Consider the following 23901-nt stretch of genomic DNA (forward strand, 5'->3'; position numbering starts at 1 on the left):
CGGTCACAGGCTCGAGTGTTCATTAAGATTTCAATCCAATGCACTATACACATGAATATAGTTAGTGCTAGTCATGATGAAAGTACTATTCAACTTCCTCATCCTCATGTATTGTGATAAAATTGGATAATTCACATGAATAAATTCTAGCAATTTGATGAGACTGAAAATAACCCTATTTTTGTACCCTAATTTTCATCTGTTTACATCACTTTAGCACTTAAATGAACTTATTACTCTTGTATTTCGATTCAGGGCAATAAAAAAGGTAATTGGAAAAAAACAAGGCAAATCGGGTGATTTTGCATACTTTCGGCGACAGTTAGTAATCTGGGCCTAACTCTCAATTCCGGACTCCGAATTGGACAATTTAAAAAGCATTAGAAAGATGAATAGAAGGCTCATAACTTTTATGTTTTGGGTTTTGATAGATTCGGCCTGAATCGAATAGGAAAATGAGCCCGAAGTTGGAGTAAGTTCGTAGTCAGACCCATTTCACAACTTAAGCCCAACTCGCAGAAGTACCCTGAACTAGCCCAACTCGAATTCAAGAGTCAAGAGTCCAAATCTCGAATGTAATCTCCAAAGAAAGAATCTTATCAGATCTAAAGTCTTGAATGTAATCCTAAAGAAATAAGAAGATTGAGATTAGATCATTAGATAAGAGATAGAATAGGATTAGTTCAAAGAATATCAAGACTCCCTAAAGATAAGATGATCTCCTAGAAAGAGTTGAAAAACAGCCCTCTCCTTTGGCTATATAAAAAGGGGGGCAAACTAGCTCTAGCATCACTCACTCCAAGAACCAAGAGAGCATCAAGAAGACCAAGAACGCTCAAGAAAGCAGTTCGGCCATGGAGAAGCAAAGAATGGAGATTGTGCAGATCATGAGCAGCTGAGCTTCTTTTTCTGGTTCAAGGGGGAGGTTTGATTGTGTCATTGTGAGGTTCTGTATTTAATTTATTTTCTTGCTTTTTAATTCAAGTATTCATTGATTCTTGAGCATATTTTTTTACTAGATATTAATGTTAATTAGTCTGACAAACTGAATTAATGTTGATTTTCCTACTACTATCCAGGATTTTGGTGATCCGTAATTGTCACGAACGGTGGTACAAGTAGCGATTAGGTTAATATCTTTCTGGGTCAATTATTCATGACAGCCTTTGACCAATGTATTGACATGGTTTAACCTAAAAGGAATCAATGGAACAAGATTCAATAATTGCAGCTATCTCAATTATTGTTGTTTTGGTTTAACTATTTTCACAAATCTTAATGCTATCACTAGTTAATATGGAACGCTATCGTACTCAGTTGAGTGGCGATAAGTGTTGATCGAATGCTGGGTTTGGTCAATTGAATTAGGAAAACACAAGGTTTATTATGGCTATCCTAATAAATCTAAGGTTAAATGCTTGATTTGCAAAAATGCTGAAATTTACCTATGATCGATGGCCAATCGATTCAACCCGAACCCTTGAACCAAAATTCGGTAAGACTGATTTTCTCTTGTTTGTTTAGCTTGTTATTGCTTTCTTATTCTTTTAAATTTTAGTTATTTTTCCACTCAATTACTTTATCCATTCGGCTAAGAGATTACTAATTTGCTTCCTGTGGGATTCAACCTAGTACCACTTTTTACTGCAATTATTGCTTTGACAACCCATCAAAATTTTAGCATCATTGCTAGGGAGCAACTTTAATTTCTTATCTATTACCTTCCTCTTGTTAGCCTCTTTTGTTTTATGACTCATGCTTCTCAACGAGGTGAACTCGAGTACAATCCCAAAATTGAGAGGACAACCCGTTGTTTAAGGAAGGAGGCTAAGCAAAGGAATGATCGTTCACCAAAAAGGGTGAACTCAGATTGCGAATTGCCCACTTGTAATTTTTCCATCTTCGAAGGAGAAAGAATGGCTGACAGAGAGAGGACACTAAGGGAGTTGGCTGCACCAATGATGAACCAATAGCCCTTATGCATCACGTATCCCACTCTTGAGGCAAGTTTTGAATTGAAATCTGGTTTGATACAATTATTGCCTCTATTTCATAGTTTTCCAGGTGAGGACCCTCATAATCATCTAAAGGAATTCCATGTCATCTGTTCAAGCATGAAACCCCATGGTATAACCAAGAATCAGGTAAAACTCATAGCCTTTCCATTTACTTTACGTGATAAAGCAAAGGATTAGTTGTATATTCTTCCTCCCGATTCAATACACACATGGGATGAGATGAACAAGGTATTTTTAGATAAATATTTCCCTGCATCCCGGGCTGCAATATATAAGAAAAGAAATATGTGGAGTTCGGCAATTTGGTGGTGAGACGCTATATGAATATTGGGAAAGATTTAAACAACTTGTTGCTAGCTGTCCACACTACCAAATACCCGAACAACTTTTGATCCAATACTTCTATGAAGGGCTTCAGCCCATGGATAGAAGTATGGTCGATGTAGCCAGTGGAGGAGCCCTAGTGAACAACACACCCGAAGTAGCCAGGGAATTAATTTCCAACATGGCCAAAAATTCACAGCAGTTCGATGCAAGGATAGATGGCACCACTAGACGAGTTAATGAGGTAAGCCATGACAATTTAGAAAATCAGATTTCTGACTTAACTGCCTTGGTTAGGCAACTAGCTGCAGGACAATTACAAACTGCTAGGGTGTGTGGTATCTATTCGATCCCTGGCCATCATACGGACATGTGTCCATCATTACAAGATGGATCGATGCAGCAAGTAAACACCGTAGGAGGATTCCCGGGGCAGCCCCAATGAAAGTATGATCCCTACTCCAATTACTACAATCAGGGGTGGAGAGATCATCCAAATCTAAGCTACGGGAACCCAAGAGGACAGCAGCAATATCAGCCCCATTTTTTTAGTCAACAGCCCCAGTATTCATCACCCATCACAGTGCAAGGCCAACCCCCGAATTCAGGTACGTCATTAGAAGATATAGTTAAGGCTCTAGCTACTAATACGCAGCAATTTCAACAGGAAACAAGAGCCAGCATTCAAAACTTGGGGAACCAAATCAGCCAACTTGCCACTGTCGTTAGCAAGTTGGAGGCGCAGAGCTCCAGGAAACTACCATCACAAACGGTAGTCAACCCCAAGGAGAATGTAAGTGCAGTGGTGCTAAGAAGCAGGAAGGAAATCGAGCATGCCATGCTAGAAAAACATGTTGATCCAGGTATTTTCACCCTACCTTGTGTGATTGGCAATAAGCAAATCGAGCATGCCATGCTAGACTTAGGTGCATCTATCAATGTCATGCCATACTCGATTTACTATGCTTTGAGATTAGGTGCTTTAAGGGAAACTAAAGCTATTATCCAATTAACTAATCATTCTAACGCCTACCTAGAAGGGATTGTTGAGAATGTAATGGTGCAGGTTAACGATTTAATTTTCCCAGCTGATTTTTACATTTTGAAGATGGAGGAGGACACAATCAAAAGTTCAGCCCCACTTCTATTAGGCAGGCCATTCATGAAAACAGCCAAGACCAAAATAGATGTGGATGAGGTACCCTCTCCGTCGAATGTGACGGAGAGACTATTAAATTTAATATTTTTGAAGCTATGAAGTACCCAATTGAAGACCATTTGATCTATTCGGTTGACACTTTTGATCCAACTGTGCAGGAAATTTTTGAAAAAGATATGAATGAGGAGTTAGAATCGAGTGCACAATTGAATACCAAGGCTCCTATTCCAAATTTGAACCCACCCATGATGGATGGAAGGGGAGCACACCGAAAGCTGCTACCACGAGAGTTAAAGTAGCAAAGGAGGACGTCGAGCATAACGACGTTAAACAATTGCACTTGTGGGAGGCAACCCATTGTGTTTAGCTAATTTCGTTATTTTGGTTTTGATTTTTTGTGTTTAGTAGGAACACAACAAGACAAACAGGGAAGTACCCCCCAAATCCTTCTACTTTATGCATAATCACAAACATTGGGGACAATGTATAACTAAAGTGTGGGGGGACTAGGGAAATCTTATGGAAATTTGGGATACCTTACCTTCTTGAAATTTCTGCTCCTTGGAAACTTATCCTTGAATGATTTCAACTTATCAGGAATCATGTGCTTAGGCTGAATAGATAAGATAGGATGCAAGCATGACTAACTGAATCTTTCTTGGCTGCATAAGGTAACCCATGATTTTAATCGATCAATAGGCAAGATGCATAATTGATTTTCACATAATTATCTGTCAAACATGGTTTGATTATTCAAGAACTTGCTGTGTTAGGCATATTCAGACCACGATCATTGAATTCATGGATCAGGCAGCAAGACCATGTGATTCTTGTGCCAAAAAAAAAACAAGAGAGAAAAAAAATTTGTGACTAATGTGAGATGGAGCATAAAATGCACTCACATATGGAAACAAAAGCAAGTGTGAGATGGAGCATAAAATGCACTCACACCTTGAAAGAGAAAGCAAGGGGGAGATGGAGCATAAAATGCACTCACCCTAGAACCCCAACCCCATTCTCACCTTCAGATCCTAGGAATTCATACTAAGTGGTGGAGATGTGATACATAGAAAGCTTATGGAAATAAGAACACCTTGTTTTGGCTTAAGAAACAAAGAAAGGTAAGTGAATCTGGTGGTATTGGTTTGTTAAAGCAATGAGTACCCATTCAGCCAATGATGCTTCAGTCGGGAAGGCTTCTCTCCTGGACTATCGATTTAACTTGGGACCATGGGGAATGGTGATTTGCAATCACTCTTGGATGAGAAAAATGGGAGAAATAGATATAAAGAGGGAATGTTACCAAGTCTGAACTAAAGCATGCAATGAACAAGGCCTCATGTAGAGATAAAGAAAGATTGAAAATCAGTAGTTAGGTTCTCTTGTTTTGCTTGAGTTTTGCCTTGCCCAAGGATGGGCAAAGTTTAAGTGTGGGGGGATTTGATGAGACTAAAAAGAACCCTATTTTTGTCCCATAATTTTCATCTTTTTACATTACTTTATCACTTAAATGAACTCATTACTCTTGTATTTCGATTCAGGGCAATAAAGAATGCAATTGGAAGAAAACAGGGCAAACCGGGTGATTTTGCACAGTTTCAGCGACAGTCAGTAATCTGGGCCTAACTCTCAATTCCGACTCCAAATTGGACAATTCAAAAAGCATTAGAAAGATGAAAGGAAGGTCCATAACTTTTATTGGTTTAGACAGATTTGGCCCACATCGAGTACGAAAATGAGCCCAAAGTCAGAGCAAGTTCGCAGTCAGGCCCATTTCACAACTTAAGCCCAACTCGCAGAAGTACCTTGAAGCAGCCCAACTCGAATTCAAGAGTCAAGAGTCCAAATCTTGAATGTAATTTCCAAAGAGAGAGTCTTATTAGATCTAAAGTCTTGAATGTAATCCTAAAGAAATAAGAAGATTGAGATTAGATCATTAAATAAGAGATAGGATAGGATTAGTTCAAAGAATATCAAGACTCCCTAAAGATAAGATGATCTCCTAGGAGTTGGAAAACAGCCATCTCCTTTAACTATATAAAGAGGGGGCAAACCAGCTCTAGCATCACTCACTCCAAGATCCAAGAGAGTATCAAGAAGACCAAGAAAGCTCAAGAAAGCAGTTCGGCCATGAAGAAGCAAAGAATGGAGATTGTGCAGATCATTAGCAACTGGGCTTCTTTTTCTAGTTCAAGGGGGAGGTTTGATTGTGTCATTGTGAGGTTCTATAGTTAATTTATTTTCTTGCTTTTTAATTCAAGTATTCATTGCTTCTTGAGCATATTTTTTTACTGGATGTTAATGTTAATTAGTCTGACAAACTGAATTAATGTTGATTTTCCTACTGCTATCCATGATTTCGGTGATCCGTAATTGTCAAGAATAGTGGTACAAGTAGCGATTAGGTTAATATCTTTCTGGGTCAATTGTTCGTAACAACCTTTGACCAATGTACTGACATGGTTTAACCTAAAAGGAATCGATGGAACACGATTCAATAATTGCAGCTATCTTAATTATTGTTGTTTTGTTTTAACTATTTTCACAAATCTTAATGCTATCCTGGTTAATATGGAACGCTATCGTACCCAGTTGAGTGGTGATAAGTGTTGATCGAATGCTAGGTTTGGTCAACTGAATTAGGAAAACACAAGGTTTATTATGGCTATCTTAATAAATCTAAGGTTAAATGCTTGAATTGCAAGAATGCTGAAATTTACCTAGGAGCGATGGCCAATCGATTCAACCCGAACCCTTGAACCAGAATTCGGTAAGACTGATTTTCTCTTGTTTGTTTAGTTTGTTATTGCTTTCTTATTCTTTTAAATTTTAGGTATTTTCCCACTCAATTACTTTATCCATTCGGCTAAGAGATTACTGATTTGCTCCCTGTGGGATTCGACCTAGTACCACTTTTTACCGCAATTATTTGATTGTGGGACTAGTACTAATTTTGAGGGCTTCGACAACCCGTCACACTTACAAGTGATTGTCCTTCAATTTCACCGTATTCCCTCTTGGAATTCACCTTATAGATAGCAATAATTTTTAGGGGATTTCCAGTTTATGCAGCCTATCTATGTATTTATGTATTGGGATGCATAGCTATATCCTAACACCCCCACACTTATCATGAACATTGCCCTCAATGTTCATATAGATAGAGTGTGAAGATGGTTTCAGTAATGTGGGCAGTGTAAGATCAAGCATTTGAGGAGATTTAGAAAACTTCCCTAAAGAGCGTTCTGAAATCTGAAGTGACTCCTTCGTTCGGACTCTCTAGCTGCTAAAGATCAAAAGAAACTAGGAGGAGAGAATGAGAAACACTAGGGGTGATCAGCAATCTACGAAATTAAGACCCTAGAAAAGAAACTCGGATGATACGAAAAAAAAAAGTAGAAAAACAAATAAATAATAGAGATACTACTTATCAGCATTGGGTTGCCTCCCAATAAGCGCTTGTTTTCTGTCTGAAGCTCGACATTCTAGTGGCATCAATGAACATCTAAGTATACAATTGAAGGGGTAGGCAATCCTCCATCTGCTATATATGGTTTGAGGTGCTGACCACTAACCTTAAAACACCCACCAACCACATAGTCAATGACATCTACCATAGAACATGAATCATCACTAAAAGGTGCATGTTTTTATTGCATCATCCATTTTAAAAACTACATCCTCATCTTGAATCCTAAGGCTTAGTTGCCCTTGTTGGACATCAATCATTGTCTTTCCTGTAGCTAGGAAGGGTTGCCCTAAGATAAGTAGGACATCAACGTCCTCTTCCATGTCTAACCCTATGAAATCCATGGGAAAAAAGAAATTTGTCAACCTTAACAAGTACATCTTCAATGATTCCCCTAGGATGCTTGATGGACCTATCAGCTAATTGCAATGTAACTCTAGTGGGTTGGGGTTCATCCAACCCTAATTTCTAAAAAACCGAATAGGGCATCAGATTTATACTATCTCCTAAATCACACAAAGCCTTGTTATTTTTAAACAACCTATAGTGCAAGGAATAGTAAAACTCCTTGGATCTTTCAATTTCTAAGGTAGCTTGTTGAGGGGATTACTGAGCATTCTTCATTCAGTGCAACTGTAGCCACATCTCCTAATTTCCTTTTGTTCGCCAAGATTTTCTTCAAGAACTTTGCAGAGTGCAGCATCTGGGCTAAGGCATTTGCAAAAGGATTGTTAATATGTAAACTCTTGAAAATTTCAAGAAACTTATCGAATTCCTTTTCCATTTTGTTTTGCTTAAGCCTATTGGGAAATGGTACTTGCGGTTGTTGAATTGTCTCCTTTAAATCAGACTGCTCTTCATCTTTCTTTTCGGTTTCTAGGGTTGCGCCCATCTTACCTTCTTCCTTTGCTTTCTTCTCCACCTCTTGCAGCTCCTTACCACTCCTCAAGGTAATGGCTTGCACCTATTCTCTTGGATTTGCTTCGGTATTGCTGGGTAAGGTACCTTGGATTCTAGAAGATATCATCTGTGCCAATTGCCCCACTTGAGTTTCCAAGTTCTTGATCAACGCCTCTTGATTTTGAAATCTCATTTCCGCACTTGATATGAACTTGGTCATCAGCTCCTCTAGATTAGATTTCTTTTCTGGCTGAGTAAAATTTTGAGGGAGGGGCTTCACCGCATTTTGATTTGACCACGATAGATTGGGGTGGTTCCTCCATCCAGGGTTAAATGCACGAGGGTAATGATTACCTTGCTACCTTTGAAGATTCCCTACAAAATCTACTTGCTCGGGGGACTGCATGAACTGATTTCCAACTTGGCATTCGGTGTTGATATGACCTTCCCCACACCATTCACAGGCTACGATTAGAACATGCATGGTTTCCAATTGCATTTCATCTATCTTCTTGTTGAGGGCGCCAATTTGTCTAGATAGTGTTGTATAGGTGTCTACATTGTGAAGGTCGGGTTGTCTCCTAACTTGGGCTCTCTTGGAATGCCACTGATAACTATTTGCAGTCATTTCCTCAATGAGTGCATGGGCAACTTCATGGGTCTTGTTGTTAATGGATCCTCCAGCAGTAGCATCCATAATAGTCATGTTTGCTTCGGTCAAACCATTGTAAAATGTCTAAACTTGGAGCCAAATGGGAAGTCCATGATGACGGACTGATGAGAATAAAATCTGTCATATCTTTATCCCTCAATATTCAGTATTTTACACTTAATTTGTACCTAATTGGACTCATTACTCTTGTATTTCGATTCAGGGCAAGAAAGAAGGTGATTGGAAGAAAACAAGGCTAATCAGATGATTTTTCACAGTTTCGGCACCGATCAGTGATCTGGGCATAACTCTCGATTCCGGACTCCGACTTGGACAATTCAATAAGCACTGGAAAGATAAGGAAAATTCCCACAACTTTTATGTTTTGGGTTTTGGCAGAATCGGTTCTAGTCGAAGACTAATCCGGGCCCAAAGTCAAAGCAATTTCGCAGCAAGGCCCATTTCACAAGAAGAAACCCATTTCGTAGAAGAGTCTTGAAGCAAGCCCGAATTGTTAAAGAAGCCCAGTTCGAATTCAAGATCCAAGAGTCCCATTAGAATAAAAGTTGAATGTAATCTCAATAAAAGAGTTTTATCAGATTTAAATTCTCAAATTGTAATCCTAGAAAGATAAGAGATAAGAGTTAGGTAGGATAAGTTCAAATTAGACTAGGACTTTCCAGTTTGAGGATAATCTCCTTAAGGGAGTTGGAGAGCATCCCTCTCCCCAAATCTATATAAAGGGGGGGCAGACCAGCACCCAAGGCATCAATTCCTCCAAGAGAGCTTCAGTCTTCAGAGAGAGAAATCAGCAACCAAGGAAGAAGAAGCAAGAGTCCGCCCCCTCTTCTCATCTGGAAGCTGCGATTTCATCATGAAGTGTTTGTAAGTTTTTATTTCTGGTTGAAGGGTTAGGGAAGCCTTGATTCTGTAAGCATTGTGAAATCAATTTGTTTTTTATTTTAGTTCATTATTTATGGATATTTATATGTTTTCTGTGAATTAACTGTGAGGATTATTTTTGTTGATTAAGCAAAAAGGGCCCCTTGCTCATTCAATGAAAATAATCTGTGGCCGATTGAACCTCTAGTTTCGTATACGATTAGTAGGTTTGATCATGGTGGAAACTAACATAAATTGATTGCGAAAAAGTTTTCGATCTATGTTAGGAAAATGCATGATTTGGTTTAAACGGTCTGATCTTGTGAGATCGCTGACTAGAATTGGGTCTCTCCCCTATTAATGCTATTAATAGGTTAAATCCTAAGAGCTTGTTTAGGACTGCCTATTAATAAGGGAAGCAATCAAAGAGCTTGTTTTGGTTGTCGAATAATAAGAGTAGAGGCTAGCTGTTAGAGCTTGTTAACAGCTATAACCAATTTATTCATAAACATATGAACCTATCTCTGCATCAAGGATCGATGCTACGAATCAAAGTTGAACTTGTCCCTTCAATCGGAAGTTTTCTCCCATCGATTTGATCTTTTGTTTTCTGTTATTTTCTACTATTTACTTGTTTTTCTTAGTTTTAAAAACCCCCCTTAATCCATCTACTTGGAAATAAATCCACCCAATCCCTGTGGAGAACGACCTTGCTCATCACTATCTACAAATTATTAACCCAGAGCAAGACTATTTATCTTTGGTTGGGTTCGGCACCCACCACAGATTCCTTGTAACGCTCCCATGATTCATACAATGATTCCCGGTCTTGCTGAGATAAGGTGGTGATATCATTCCGCATCTTTCAATCTTGGACGGAGGGAAATACTTGGATAGGAAGCGGCTGGCCATTTCATCCCAATTAGAGATCGACCCAACTGGTAAAGAGTTCAGCCAAGTCTTAGCCTTGTCCTTCAATGAGAATGGAAATAATTTGAGCCTCACAACATCATCACTAACTCCATTGTGCTTGAATGTGTCGCATATCTCCAAGAAGTTGGCGATGTGAGTGTTCGGATCTTCATTAGCTAAGCCGCAGAACTGAACTATGTTCTGGATCATCTGAATGATTGCTGGTTTGTTGGTCTCACAATGCTCGAGGCTGCCCCGGTGAGGGTTGGTTTGGCATAGTCCACCATAGTCCTTTTCCCGGCCATCTTTGTACTTTCAACTTTCTCTTGCTTAGAAGCTCTAATGCGACGACGGAGAGTTTGTTCAATCTTTGGATCGTAAGTGATGCTCTCCTTTTCACTTCTGCATGTCATAAACTGAATAAGTCACAGTCATAAAGATACTAATACACACACACCATGAACATATTGTACAAAATCAGATTAACATCAGTAGATGGTTCCTAATACTGTTGTGATAATCCCCAGCAACGGCGCCAAAAACTTGATGCATTTAGAAGACACTAGAAAGTGCACTAGCTGATCAAGTAATATATTGATGAGTAGAGTATCATTCCCACAGGGATTAATCCAACAACTACTAGTACTGAATCAGTCTTTTGTTATCTGACAATCCGAAATGTTAAACAGAAACAAACTTAACTCCTAATTAGCAAACTACCCTAATGATGAGACTAAAAAGTACCTTATTTTTATTCCCAAATATTCACTCTTTTCCATTAATTTAGCACTTAATTGGACTCATTACTCTTGTATTTCAATTCAGGGCAAGCAAGAAGGCAATTGGAAGAAAATAAGACAATTCGGATGATTTTGCACAGTTTCGGCACCATTCAGTAATCTGGGCATAACTCTCAATTCTGGACTCCGATTTGGATAATTCAAGAGGCATCAAAAATATGAAATAAAGGCCCACAACTTTCATGTTTTGTGTTTTGACATATTAAGTCTGCATCGAAGATGAAACTGGGACCTAAGTCGGAGCAAGTTTGCAGCAAAGCCCATTTCACAACTGAAGCCCAATTCGCAGAAGAGCCTTGTAGCAGCACAAGATATTAAGGCAGCCCAACTCGAATTCAAGAGCCTAGAGTCTCAGTTTCGAACGTAACCTCCATAAAGAGAGTCTTATTAGAAATTTTGAATGTAATCCTATAAAGATAAGAAGATTGGATTAAATCACTAGATAAGAGATAGGATAGGATAGGATTAGTTCAAAACAAATCAAGACTTGAAGTTAATCTCCTAGAAGGAGTTGGAGAGAGCCCTCCTCCTAAAGCTATATAAAAGGGGGGGGGGGGGGGGGGAGACTAGCTTTAGGCATCACTCAATCAAGCATCAAGCAACTCCATCAAGAAATATCAGTTCGGCCTTCTGAGAAGCAAAGCCTGGAGGATTCGAAAATCATGAGCAACTAAGCTTTTCTTTTCTGGTTCAAGGGGGGAGGTTCGATTGTGTCATCGTGAGGTTCTGTATTTAATTCAAGTTCTTGCTTTTTATTTAAAGTATTCATTGATTCTTGTGCTTATTCTCTATTGATGTTAATGTTAATTAGTCTGATAAATTAATTAATGTTGATTTTCCTACTGCTATCCATGGTTCGGTGATCCGTAATTGTCACGAATAGTGGTACAAGTAGCAATTAGGTTAATATTTTTCTAGATCAATTGTTTGTGACAGCCTTTAACCAATGTATTGCCATGTTTTAACCTGAAGGGAATCAATGGAACAGGATTCGATAATTGCAGCTATCTCAATTATTGTTATTTTGGTTTAACTGTTTTCACAAAGCTTAATGCTATCACTAATTGATATGGAACGCTATCGTACCCAATTGATAAGTAATAAGTGTTGATCGAATGCTGGGTTTGGTCAACTGAATTAGGAAAACACAAGGTTTATTATGGCTATCCTAATAAATCTAAGGTTAAATGCTTGAATTGCAAGACTGCCAAAGTCCACCTATGATCAATGACCAATTGATCAATCCGAACCCTTGAATCAGAATTCGGTAAGATCTATTTCTCTTGTTTGTTCGTTGCTATTTTCTTTCTTGTTCTTTTAATTTTTTTTTTAATTTAATTCTCCCACTCCATTATATTAATCATTCGGCTAAGAAATTATTCCCTAGCTCCTTGTGGGATTTGACCTAGTACCACTATTACTACAAAAATTCTATTGTGGGACTAGCATTAACTTTGAGGGCTTAGACAACCCGTCACCTAAGTATTCTCAGATCAAACCACCTAAAGCAATGAGAAGAAATACTACATGCAAATACTAGCAGAACCGGTTTAGCAATTAAACCATTAAACTATCCAATCGATGTTGAATTCAGTCATGGGTTGGCAAATTCCTATTAGTATGAGTGGCCTCTTTCGAGCATAGCCCACTCTATCTATGAGCAACAACTCATATATTTCTATCAAGAATTTAATTGCCATAGATGCATTAAGAACAAAGAATTCGACAGAAATCAATTCTTGTTGAATGAATGGCAAATGAATCATACATATTATCTCTAAGATGCATTCAATCCATTTTCTTGATCAGTTGATCTAATTACCTAAACCCTTTCTCAAGCAATTCAAATAATCCAAGAAACAAGAATAATTCGGCCAAGATTACTCTTATAATCAAAAACCCAAATCAAGAAATCCCAAGAATGAATCACAATCGATCGAACAGCTTAAAAGATTAATTACATATCTGAATTAACATCCATCATGGTTCACATAATAGAAAGAAAGAAAGATTCAACAAAGAAAAACCATTAAACCTTAATAGAATCTAGGTTACCGAATTCGCAGAATCAAAGAAGAAGACAACTTAGGATTTCTGCATCAATCTCCGATCTCCTCTTTAATTCACATTCAGGAGCCTTTGTGATCTTTCTCCTAGCACTTCTCCTCTCTGTTCTTGTGTCAAGGGGTCGAACCCTAATTTCCTTTCTTTCTTTTTCTTTTATACTCTTCCTTTCAGCCTTTAGTTTTCTTGTCCTCCTTTTTTTTCATTCTCCTAAAGTCAGCCGCCTTTTTGGAGTCTCCCATAGGGTTTCGGTTGGGCTGCAGTTGGGCCTCTCTCCCTAGTGGGCCGAAGTATTCTCCCCTAGGGTTTTGATTGGGCATTTCTTCTTGATGGGCCATTTTCACCATATCAACATGTCTTCATGCTCTCTTCACCCTAGACTGTCCCAAACTCTTAGTTTCCTGAAGTCTTGCTCAATTAGGGTAAAAACCATTAAGAATTACCATCAAAATTATGTAGAGAACAATAAAAATGATGTGTAGAATGCGCACACATCAGTTAACTTCACAAACAACTTTGTGTGCCTTCATGGGATACGGTTCTAAACACCCTTTGCTATGATCCCTTAGTTCTTTGCCTACCCTCGAATCTCTTACAATGTCTTTCTTGAAAGTGTGTCTTTTTTTGAACATATTGTAAAATTCACATCTCCTTCTATTTCCTTGTTGCATAGTGCAAAAAAGTGTCTTTTTTTGAACATGTAGTCTTCCTAAGTGTAAAAGCCCTGAATCAGCACTTTAGTATAGACCTATAAGCCTTTGTAATGTAGTATATAAAATAATAACCAAATGGATGGTGGGGAGGTTATAACCAATATTACAAGAAATAGCCTCCCTAAACCAAGTTTGTTTCTTGAAAGGAAGACAAATAGCATATCACATTTTGCTAGCAAAGGAAATTATTCACAAGATGAAAAAGAAAAGGAAAGGAAAAACGTGGGTAGCCATCAAAATTTATATATCAAAAGCATATGATAGAATGGGACGGCAGTTCTTGATGGCAGGGATGAGAAAAATAGGCTTCCCACAGAAATGGTGTAATCTAGTGCATCAGTGTATTAGTACTCCTACTTTTGCAATAAAATTGAATGGTGGCATTTTTAGGCATTTTAAAATAAAAAGGGGTCTTTGGCAGGGGATCCAATCTCCCCTTACCTTTTCATCTTGGGGATGCAGGTACTCTCAACAATTTTGGAAAGAGAAACTGCAGGGGGGAATATTGAAGGATATAAGATTGCTAGCTCAAATCTAAACATCACACATTTATTTTTTGCTGATGATTGTATGATCTTTTGTAAGGCTGATAAGGAAAACCTCTTCCATTTGAAGCAAGCTCTTACATCTTTTGAAAAAATTTCAGGATAAAAAATCAATTTCACTAAGTGTGGAATGTATTTTAGCAAAAATGTACATCACAGTTATAGAAAGATGTTAATGAGATACATGGGGATGAGAGCGTTGGGATCCAAAGAAAAATATTTGGGCTCTCATATCTATACAACTTGCAGAGATCAACATCAGTTTAAAAAAATAGAGGAGAGAGTGCAAAATAAATTGTGTGCTTGGAAAGCAAAGCTGTTGTCGCAAGCTGGAAGGACAACTTTGATTAAGGTTGTAGCTCAAGCGATTCCCATATACACAATTTCAACTTCTATATTTCCATCTCAGATATTGAGAGATGTAGAAAGAAGACAAAGGGATTTCTGGTATGGAAATGATATAGAAAAGAAGAAATTACATTCAATTGCTTGGGAAAAATTCTGCAAACAAAAGCACGAAAGAGGTTTGGGTTTTCGAAAAGGAAGAGAGATGAACTTGGCTTTATTTGGAAAGCAAGTCTGGAAACTCTTAAATGAAGAAAACAATTTGTGGGTTGCGATGATAAAAACAAAGTACTACCGAAATAGTAGTTTCTTTGACGAGAAGTTCACAAAGCAAGGTTCAAATTGGTAGAGGCAAGCAAGGAAAATGGTGAAATTTTTTAAAGAAAAATACTTGCTAGAAAGTCAAGGATGGTCACAAGGCAAATGCTCTAATTGATCCTTGGTTCCCCACTTTAGCAGGTAAAATACCAATACCAAATGCCACTTTGGGGCATTCACGGGTCAGATGCATGGTTTCGGATCTAATAAAAGATGATGAAAGTTGGGATATAGACAAAGTCAGAGACATTTTTTTATGACATATCTACAATGCACATTCTTCAGGTACCCCTAAGCCATAGGGATCATTCTGATACAAGCTTATGGAGTCAGAACAAACAAGGAAAATATACAGTAAAGTCTGCTTATTTGGCTTTCCTACATCAACAACCAACACCATCAAACTCCTCTATCAAATGGTCCAGAATGTGGAGTACCAAAAAGATTTCAAGTTTTTACTTGGAAGGCTTATTGGGGTGGTGTTATCACAAAAGATAAAATAAAACATAAATACAAAGAGGAGGACACAAGTTGTGCCCTAGCAAGTAGCATTCAGAAAATTTCCACCACTTATTTTTCCTTTGCCCTTTCTCAAAAGTTGTTTTGTTTCATGCACAGCTGGGAATCAATCGTGAACTGGTTGCTCAAAAACCTCTAGACATCGTTAATTGTTGAGGAGTGGTGGAATAATCTTCCTTCCTCACTTAACAAAAAGAAAAATATAATCTTTTTGCGCAAATTTGCATTATCATGAGATTAATATGGGATGCAAGAAACGATGGAGTTTTTCAAAATAAATTCATTGACCCGCAAACTCTGGTTTGTAAAGCTCAGCATTACATGCTTCAGCAGGAGCAATAGCAACCGGAGCAACTGGACCAAAATGATGAGACAAATCAGGGTCAAGCACAAGAAGAGCCCGCAGTTGAAGCGTTCACTGATGGGTCTTTTGATCCTGCAACTAGTAATGCTAGCTATGGTTTTGTTATACTCTCCATTCAAAACTCCATTATTGCAACAGAGGGTAAAAAATGCAAAGCCAGAGGAAGTTATGATGCAGAACTATGGAGCATAATCCAAGGTCTCAAAACAACACAACAGTTGGGCTACACCAAGGTCACTATATTATCTAATGCTCAAACTATAATTGAGAAGTTAGCAGGCAAAGACAATGAGCTCAATTGTTAGCATATTGTAAATACTACGGATCAGGTTAAGTTAATTTATACATATTAGTAGACATCACAATGCTTTAGCTCATATGTTAGCATATCATACATGTTTTGATTTCATGTTGATGTATGTAACCAGGAGGAACTGGTGTAAGACAATTCCAGTAATGAATGATTTTTATGCTTTTGATTGCCAAAAAAAATGGCCTATTTCAATTGAGCCATTTGGTTGGAATGAACGGCATTTTTCCATTTGAGGGAATGGTCATTCCAACCTCCCCTTTAATTGGCCCAAAAAAGAAAAAGACTAATAACTTAAAACCCCCAAACCCTATTTCTCTTTACCCATGCTAACCCTTCTTAGGAATCATACACATCTTATGGAATGCAATTCCAATTATCGTCTGAACTAAACAAGCAGGGGTATTAAACAAAACTCCAATTCCAATTTCAGGATATTTGGATTCTAATTTTAATCACAGACCAAACACACCCTAAACGGTTTATTGTTTGTCTTTATAGTGAACTAAGGAGATTGTAAAGCCGAAGTTAGGTTGATTAAAATATATTTGAATGTTTTATTATTAAATTATTTTATCCACAATAAAACAAAGTAATAAGTCATTCACTTCCTGTAGCCAAAACAAAACAAAAAAAAAAAAACAAAGAAGTCATTCACCTAAAGACAAGTCTGGATGTGTTCCTCACACAGCGCTCCTCATACTGATCTCACCGGCACATCCTACCATGTATCAGGAACATATTCCGTACTTATATGTTATTATTCATGTGAAATGTTCACAATGCACAATGGGATGTGCTTGTGAGGTCAGAGTGAGGTGCATTATCATGAGGAGCATATCTCAATTCCTTATATGGTCATTGAACGGGCCCCTAGGTTAAAAATCATAAATTCTGCAAAAAGTTGGAGAGAGAAATCTATGGCCCAACTCAAAAAAAAAGGTGGACAAATGAGAGAATTCCATTTCGAGATTATTGGGGTTGGTCAAAAAACACAGTAAATGACTTTCTTGAAACCAATAAAAAAAAAGTAAATAGAGTAAGGCTCCATTGGGAAAGACCGAAAGAGTGCAAATATATAGAGTGCATTTTAATCTATATAAATTTATATAAATTTAATTTTGCATTGATAAATTTATATTGCCAAATAATTTTTAGTTGCAATAGGTTAGAAAATATCTTTTTAACAACAATCAACTTTGAATGCAAAAGTTTAAATCCTTTTTTCAATGTAAACTTTTCTTCCGTTTCAGATGCAAACATGAGCTGAAATTTGTGAAAACTATCACTTTCGGTACATAAATGAATTTTCGTCAAATACAAACAAAACTGAGTGCAAGTATGCACTGAACGGCATTTGCACTCTTTCCAAAGGTTACTCCCGTCACTCACATTTTGGAAAATATTTCCCAAAGGCAGTTTTACACGCAACCAAACACCCTAGGACAACATTTTTATGGGTAACCATTTGTTTTCCTTCATCTCACGCTGCGCAAAACCAACCGGACACTTATCTTGAGAACGAGTCAAAGTCCGAACCAGGTCGGAATTTACAGTACAGAACTACAGATTCTTGTAGCCCAGCCAATTCCGAGTTTCCAACACCGATAGGCCAACCTAACCTTCCATTCCAACCGCAGACGCAGTCAGGTTTTATTTTCTAAACACAGAATGACGGAAACAGAGTCTTTCGACAGACAGGCGAAACAGTACAGACGTCTAACATCTCCCGAGTCCCAACCTTCCCCAAAGATGGAGGACCCCCATGAACGCCTCCATTTTTGGGGAAACACCCCGGAATCAGAGGAAGATTACTACAAATCTAAAGGCATCCGTGGATCCAAATCGTTCTATACCTCTCCCAGAGGCCTCTCCCTCTTCATCCGATCATGGCTGCCACTCTCCTCCCCTCCACGTGGCATCGTCTGTATGGTTCATGGATACGGCAACGACATCAGCTGGACCTTTCAGTCCACCCCAATCTTCCTTGCGCAGAAGGGTTTCGCCTCCTTTGCTCTTGACCTCGAAGGCCATGGCCGCTCCGAGGGCCTCAAGGGATTTGTCCCTAACGTCGACCTCGTCGTTGACGATATCTTCTCCTTCTTCAATTCGATTAAAGAGAAGCCCGAATATCAAGGATTACCTTCCTTTATCTACGGAGAATCGATGGGTGGAGCCATTTGTCTCTTGATTCATTTCAGAGACCCCAAGGCCTGGAACGGTGCCATTTTGGTTGCGCCCATGTGTAGAATCTCTGAAAAGGTGAGACCCAGATGGCCAATTCCTGATATACTCATTTTCTTTGCGAAATTCATGCCCACATTGCCAATCGTTCCCACAGCCGATCTTCTTGATAAGTCCGTTAAGGTTCCAGAAAAGAAGATTATTGGGGGAAAGAATCCGATGAGGTACCAGGGGAAGCCAAGATTGGGCACTGTGGTGGAGCTTTTACGGATTACTGATTACCTGAACAGAAGGCTCTGCGATGTGAGCCTCCCTTTTCTTGTTTTACATGGGAGTGCAGATGTTGTGACTGACCCAGAAGTAAGCAGAGCTCTTTATGAAGCTGCCAAGAGTGAGGACAAGACTATAAGAATATATGAAGGAATGATGCACTCTTTGCTATTTGGAGAGACAGATGAGAATGTTGAGATTGTTCGTGGTGATATCTTGTCTTGGTTGAACCACAGAAGCGGTGGAGAAGTTGCAGGTTGAATATTTGTCTTCTGTCAATTGAGATTTCTCTCGTATTTTATTATCATTTTGGTTCCAGGGCTATGGGGGTTCAGCTCTATTATTTTCTTCTGTCATTGCTTTCTGCAGATTACCATCAAATTATCAAGTTAAGAATGTATTACTGTTTCTTACCAATCAAAGAAAGGTCTGCTACTGAAACACAAAATCTGTAGTGTACTTGCAAAAGAAACATCTCATGAACCTTTGGGGTTGGGGGTGGCTTAACTTTTACTTTTGGTAGTTCTTTCATTGCATAGCTGCAAAAATGACTCTTTTTTTGGTTTCAAGAGTTATTTTTTGGTCACTCTTTCATGCATTTGATTTAGTGACCAAGTATACTTCTACTGTTCTACATTGATTTAGTACTGTATTCTTCATTAAGTTGATACCCAGTAGAATTGATATGACTTCCATACAGCAATATTGTAGCTCATAATCACATCATTAAGTTGATACCCAGTAGAATTACATTGGTAGTTCTAGACTTGTTCTAGAATGACTGAAGATGATTGTGATTTTCCAGGTTGTCATGATATCCTATCTTGTCAAAGCCTGCATGAATGTTGAATGCCGACTTACGGTTAAGCAAAGTCAGTTTCACCGAAATCAGATTTGCTCCTCCCGGAGCGTTCCTTACTTACACCAACCTTGCAGCACATCGCAGCCGTGCATTGAAAGTGCTGTGCCTGTGAGGAGCAAATCCAGATTCAGTTTCACAGGGTTACTGGTAAAAAAATATTACTTTGATCAAGCCTGAAGCAAAAATAAATCAGAGTTTGCATTCTTTATTTGCACTCCTATACATTTGTACTAGTATAAAATAAATTTGTATTGCTAGCGCAGACAAACGAAACCTCAGAGATGATTACATGAAAAAGACAGCTTTTATTCTTAAGAAATGCCAGAACCCACAGTGTAGTATAAAATAACTTTGGGCATTTCATTGGTAATGCGACCTTCTGGATGCCTGGATGGGTAGCTCACAAACACAAAGCATTGAGTTCAATTGTGCTTCAAAACCTTTTGATAGAAATATTGGTCGCCTCGCCTTGAAAAAGATGTGGGCTCAGTTTGAGAAGAGTGCAAGTACATGTTTAGAGATACAGTAAAGAACGTTTTGTAATGAACATACTTGTATTAGCACTCTCCCTGAACTAAGCCTTGGTGTCAAAGAAGAAGCCCAAGCAGAAGACGTCATTGATGTCGTGTGTAGCCCATAGTATGTTCAAATCAGACGCATGGACAACGTGCTTAGGATATTGATGCCTGACTTCGTTGAGAATGAGGGAGTTGTATCTAATGTAAATTTTCTAATAAACAGTATTCCAATTTTGGGGGGAAAAGCAATTTATAATATCAAAAGCGTGAGTAGCTCCAGGCTCTAGCCACCTCTCAATGATTTCATTTCAAGTATCATTTATGGTCCGAGTCTCAGTGTCTACAAAGTACAGATCAGCAAATAAGGAAGAAGCTTTCCCCTTCCAAGTATCTAACTGCTCCCCAGATCTCTTTCCAGCCATTTCATTCTTAAGACCAATGTACTAGTTTTACAAAGATGGGTGAAAACAGAAGATTTACAGAAAATGGGAAAAAACTATTCTAAGAAATCAAATAATGCTTTATGAGAAGTAACATGTTGAAAAATGAATGGTAACCCTCTTTGGAAGCAGAGATCAATTTTCATCTGGCAATATGAGGCGATCACGACCTTCCACTAGCTTTGCAGATTGGATCACATCTCCTGTTTTAATTTGTGGAAGTATATCTCTCCCCACAGTTGTATATCTGTATATTCAAGGAATTGCAGTTGATCAAGTCAACCAAAATAAGTGAAAATGGAAAATGCTCAACTTGTTAAAAGAAGACAATGCCCCAAAAAGGAAAATGTTCATATACGATATGGAAGCATACCCAAAAACTGAAAATTGACCTTCATCAAAAGACAAGCCTCCTAAACCAGCCTGTGGGAATAATGTTTGGCACAATTAATTACTACAAGAAGATCATCCTCAAATAAGATGGAAAATAAATTCAAGGAGTTTCATCTTCTGTTTCCTCTTAGTTGCCCCTTAAGTCTAAATCATGCTAGAAGACCATAAGCAAGAAATAAGTATTGATTATAAAAATCTCATAATAAATACCAAAAGGGAGTTAGGACTTACATTTCTCTTATCATAGAGATAGAAGAAAAACTGGTATGGTGAAGAATACTCCTCAGAGACTTCACTGTGTGCCATAGCAACTGCTCCATAAACAGATAGTGGAAGAACTGGCAACTCTCCATCCTTCCGAAAGAGAACAAATATGAAGTTATGAATTACTCAACTTTAAAAGACATTGATAGCCACAACTAGATCCATGTAAGGGATATGACATGAAGGAACCTGCACACTAAGTGTTGTTTTGTATAGTGGCTCAAATTGTCCAGCTGGCTTTATTTCCAAGGGTACATTGTAGCCTCTATTCTTCCCAAGCCCACTCTCTGAAAGAACTGCTTGGTTGGTAGAGCTGAGCTTTACCCCATCATATGCCCCATCAACCACCTGGAAGAAATTGCTCTTTGTTATTCTCAGGTTTCATTATATGTAACTTCTTATAAGGAGTTGGTGACTGACAAGTCCAACAAAAAAATGAGAATTTTCAGAGACATATAGCATTAAATAGATATGAGACTTCTGGAAATGTTGATTTGACAAATCCAAAAGATAGATGGTCCATATAGTTCATTTTGAAGGATTATGACCGACAAGTATTAAAGCATTAATTCAGTTTCATCAACAGACTAAGTTATAGAAGTATAAATATAAACTGATGTACACCATTTTTTAGTTATCATAAAATAAATAGGTATGCAGTACATGTAACATTACATAAATGGTAAATGAAATATCATATGTTTTGAAAAGAACCAGAAAAGGGATCACTTTACGCTTAAAACAGCGTTAGTAGTTGGAAATTCCAAAAAGAAAAAGTACTGTGCTGATTTGGCACATCCCATGTTTTACAATCCATGCACCCCTCTAGTGAAAAGACAAAAGACTCCTCCATCAGTAATGATAAATTTAAGGAAATTTCCATCTACTTGCTTTGTATAGCAGTTTCTTCCTATCTAATGCTTCATTAGTCAGAAATGGTGCCACAAAAGGATCTAAATATCCTTCTTGGTCTCGCCAGTCTCCAGTTGGGTATTCTTAGATTCCCAATGGATAAGCACACCCTTATTTCTTGGTTAATCTTTGGTCCAACAATACTGTACTAAGAAGAAGAACAAACACCTAAATTTCACCACATGCATAGGGGGAGAACAGTTTGAGATTTTCCAGCTCCGTCATACAGTCAAAACCAATGAAATGTCACAGCTCTTTTTTCATAAAATTTCACCCTTTTGATGAATCCTAGTCATTTCCAAAGTTTGTTTCTCTTTTTTTCTTTTTTTTTTCTTTTTTTTTTTTTTTGCCTTAGGTTGGAAGTTGATCGTCATTTTGATGGAACTATTGATAATAACAGAAATGTGAATGGCCCATTTAGACCCATTAAACTAGTGTATAATCGGGGACCTCGCAAGATAGCCCATTATGGCTAAAGAGGGGTAACCGACATCTATAAATAGCCCATGAAACAATGAGAAAGGCATCAAGCCATTTCAGAGTCTCTCTCTCTCTCTCTCTCTCTCTCTCTCTCTCTCTCTCTCTCTCTCTCTATTTTCTGATTTCAGGAGGCAGAGTCTCCCTCGAAGAAGACTCATGTGGTGAGCAGGCTCTCATCAATTCTGGTATCAGAGCTTGAGGTTTCGTCCAGAGAAGTGGTTGTCCATGCCGCAAACCAGACCAGTGTCGGTAGAAGAGAGAGTGGATCTAATTGAGGTCAATCTACACAAGTTCTCCGGCAACCTGCGAAAGTCAAGGAAGCGATCTCAACAGTGATGTCACAGTGTGAGAAGATGAATGCATCACCGAACAGCAAAGAAAACAATGACGGGAGCTCAAGACAGTTCTCGCCGGATCGGTAGAAATAATCATCGCCAGGTCATAGTGGATTTTCTGGCTTTCAATGGAGAAGATCCTCTTTCTTGGATCTACAAAGCAGAGCGATACTTTGATATCCAGGAGATCGCGAGCCATCAGAGAGTAGTGATCGCTTCATTGTACTTAGAAAGAGAGGCAATCAACTGGTTCCAGTGGTACAAACGATCACATCCTCAGATGACGTGGAAAGAGTTTTTGAAAGCCCTATGTATCTGTTTTGGACCTTCCTCTTTCGAAAACTTTGACGAAGCTCTGTCGAAGTTGCGACAAGAAGGCACGGTACGGGAATACTAGGTTGCATTTGAGCGACTGGCAATGAGAGTGTATGGTTGGCCAGAGAATGCACTTGTATGATGTTTCATTGGCGGTCTCCGAGACGAAATACGAGTAGAGGTGAAGGCCATGCAACCTACCACAATGTCCGTAGCTGTTGGACTGGCTAAACTCCACGAAGACAGGCTAAATAGCATGAGGAAAATAAACCGAGGCACAAGACCGATCTTGAAGACTCCACTCAATCATCCTGAAGGTTCGACCACCAAGGCAACCAATTCCTCTGAAGAAGCTCTCATGGCCGGAAATGGAGGCTCGTAGGGAACGAGGCCTCTGCTACAACTGTGACGAGAAATTCTCCCTTGGACATAAGTGCAAGCGACATCAGGTGTTCACCTTACAAATCGACCCTAAGGTGAAGATGACTGGGCCAATGACACAGATGAACCGAGCTAATTAGAGGAACCGGGAGGGCCAGCCATTTCATTACAAGCTCTAACAGGGACACGTTCAGCCCAAACCACGCAAGTGATGGGCCGGCTTATGGGCCAACGGATTGCAGTATTAATCGAC

General features: G+C 38.6%; 2 protein-coding genes across 3 annotated transcripts in view; one reads left to right on the top strand and one right to left on the bottom strand.

Annotated features, from left to right (window-relative positions):
- The first annotated feature begins 17480 nt into the window (after positions 1–17480).
- On the top strand, positions 17481–19929 carry LOC148877859 (alpha/beta-Hydrolases superfamily protein). Of its 2 annotated transcripts, XM_088945426.1 has the most exons (3): positions 17481–19004; positions 19118–19175; positions 19554–19929. In XM_088945426.1, the coding sequence occupies exons 1-3, from the start codon at positions 17966–17968 to the stop codon at positions 19561–19563; spliced, it is 1107 nt and encodes a 368-aa protein (XP_088801552.1). In that variant the 5' UTR covers positions 17481–17965; the 3' UTR covers positions 19564–19929. The 2 variants fall into 2 exon arrangements, with proteins under 2 accessions (XP_088801552.1, XP_088801559.1); XM_088945433.1 differs by lacking the exon at positions 19118–19175.
- Positions 19930–20377: 448 nt separating this feature from the next.
- Positions 20378–23901, bottom strand: part of LOC148877860 (Cyclophilin-like peptidyl-prolyl cis-trans isomerase family protein) — a 46572-nt gene continuing 43048 nt past the window's right edge. The window contains exons 9-12 of the mRNA XM_088945410.1: positions 21415–21573; positions 21193–21315; positions 20942–20991; positions 20378–20815 (exon numbers count right to left, since the gene is read on the bottom strand). Of these exons, the coding sequence (XP_088801536.1) occupies positions 20704–20815; positions 20942–20991; positions 21193–21315; positions 21415–21573 (444 nt within the window). The 3' untranslated portion in view covers positions 20378–20703. The remainder of the gene's footprint in view (positions 20816–20941; positions 20992–21192; positions 21316–21414; positions 21574–23901) is intronic.

The sequence above is a fragment of the Nelumbo lutea genome, chromosome 1 (assembly GCF_056320005.1).
Source record: "Nelumbo lutea isolate HS-2025 chromosome 1, American lotus-T2T, whole genome shotgun sequence".
Classification (NCBI taxonomy): domain Eukaryota; kingdom Viridiplantae; phylum Streptophyta; class Magnoliopsida; order Proteales; family Nelumbonaceae; genus Nelumbo; species Nelumbo lutea.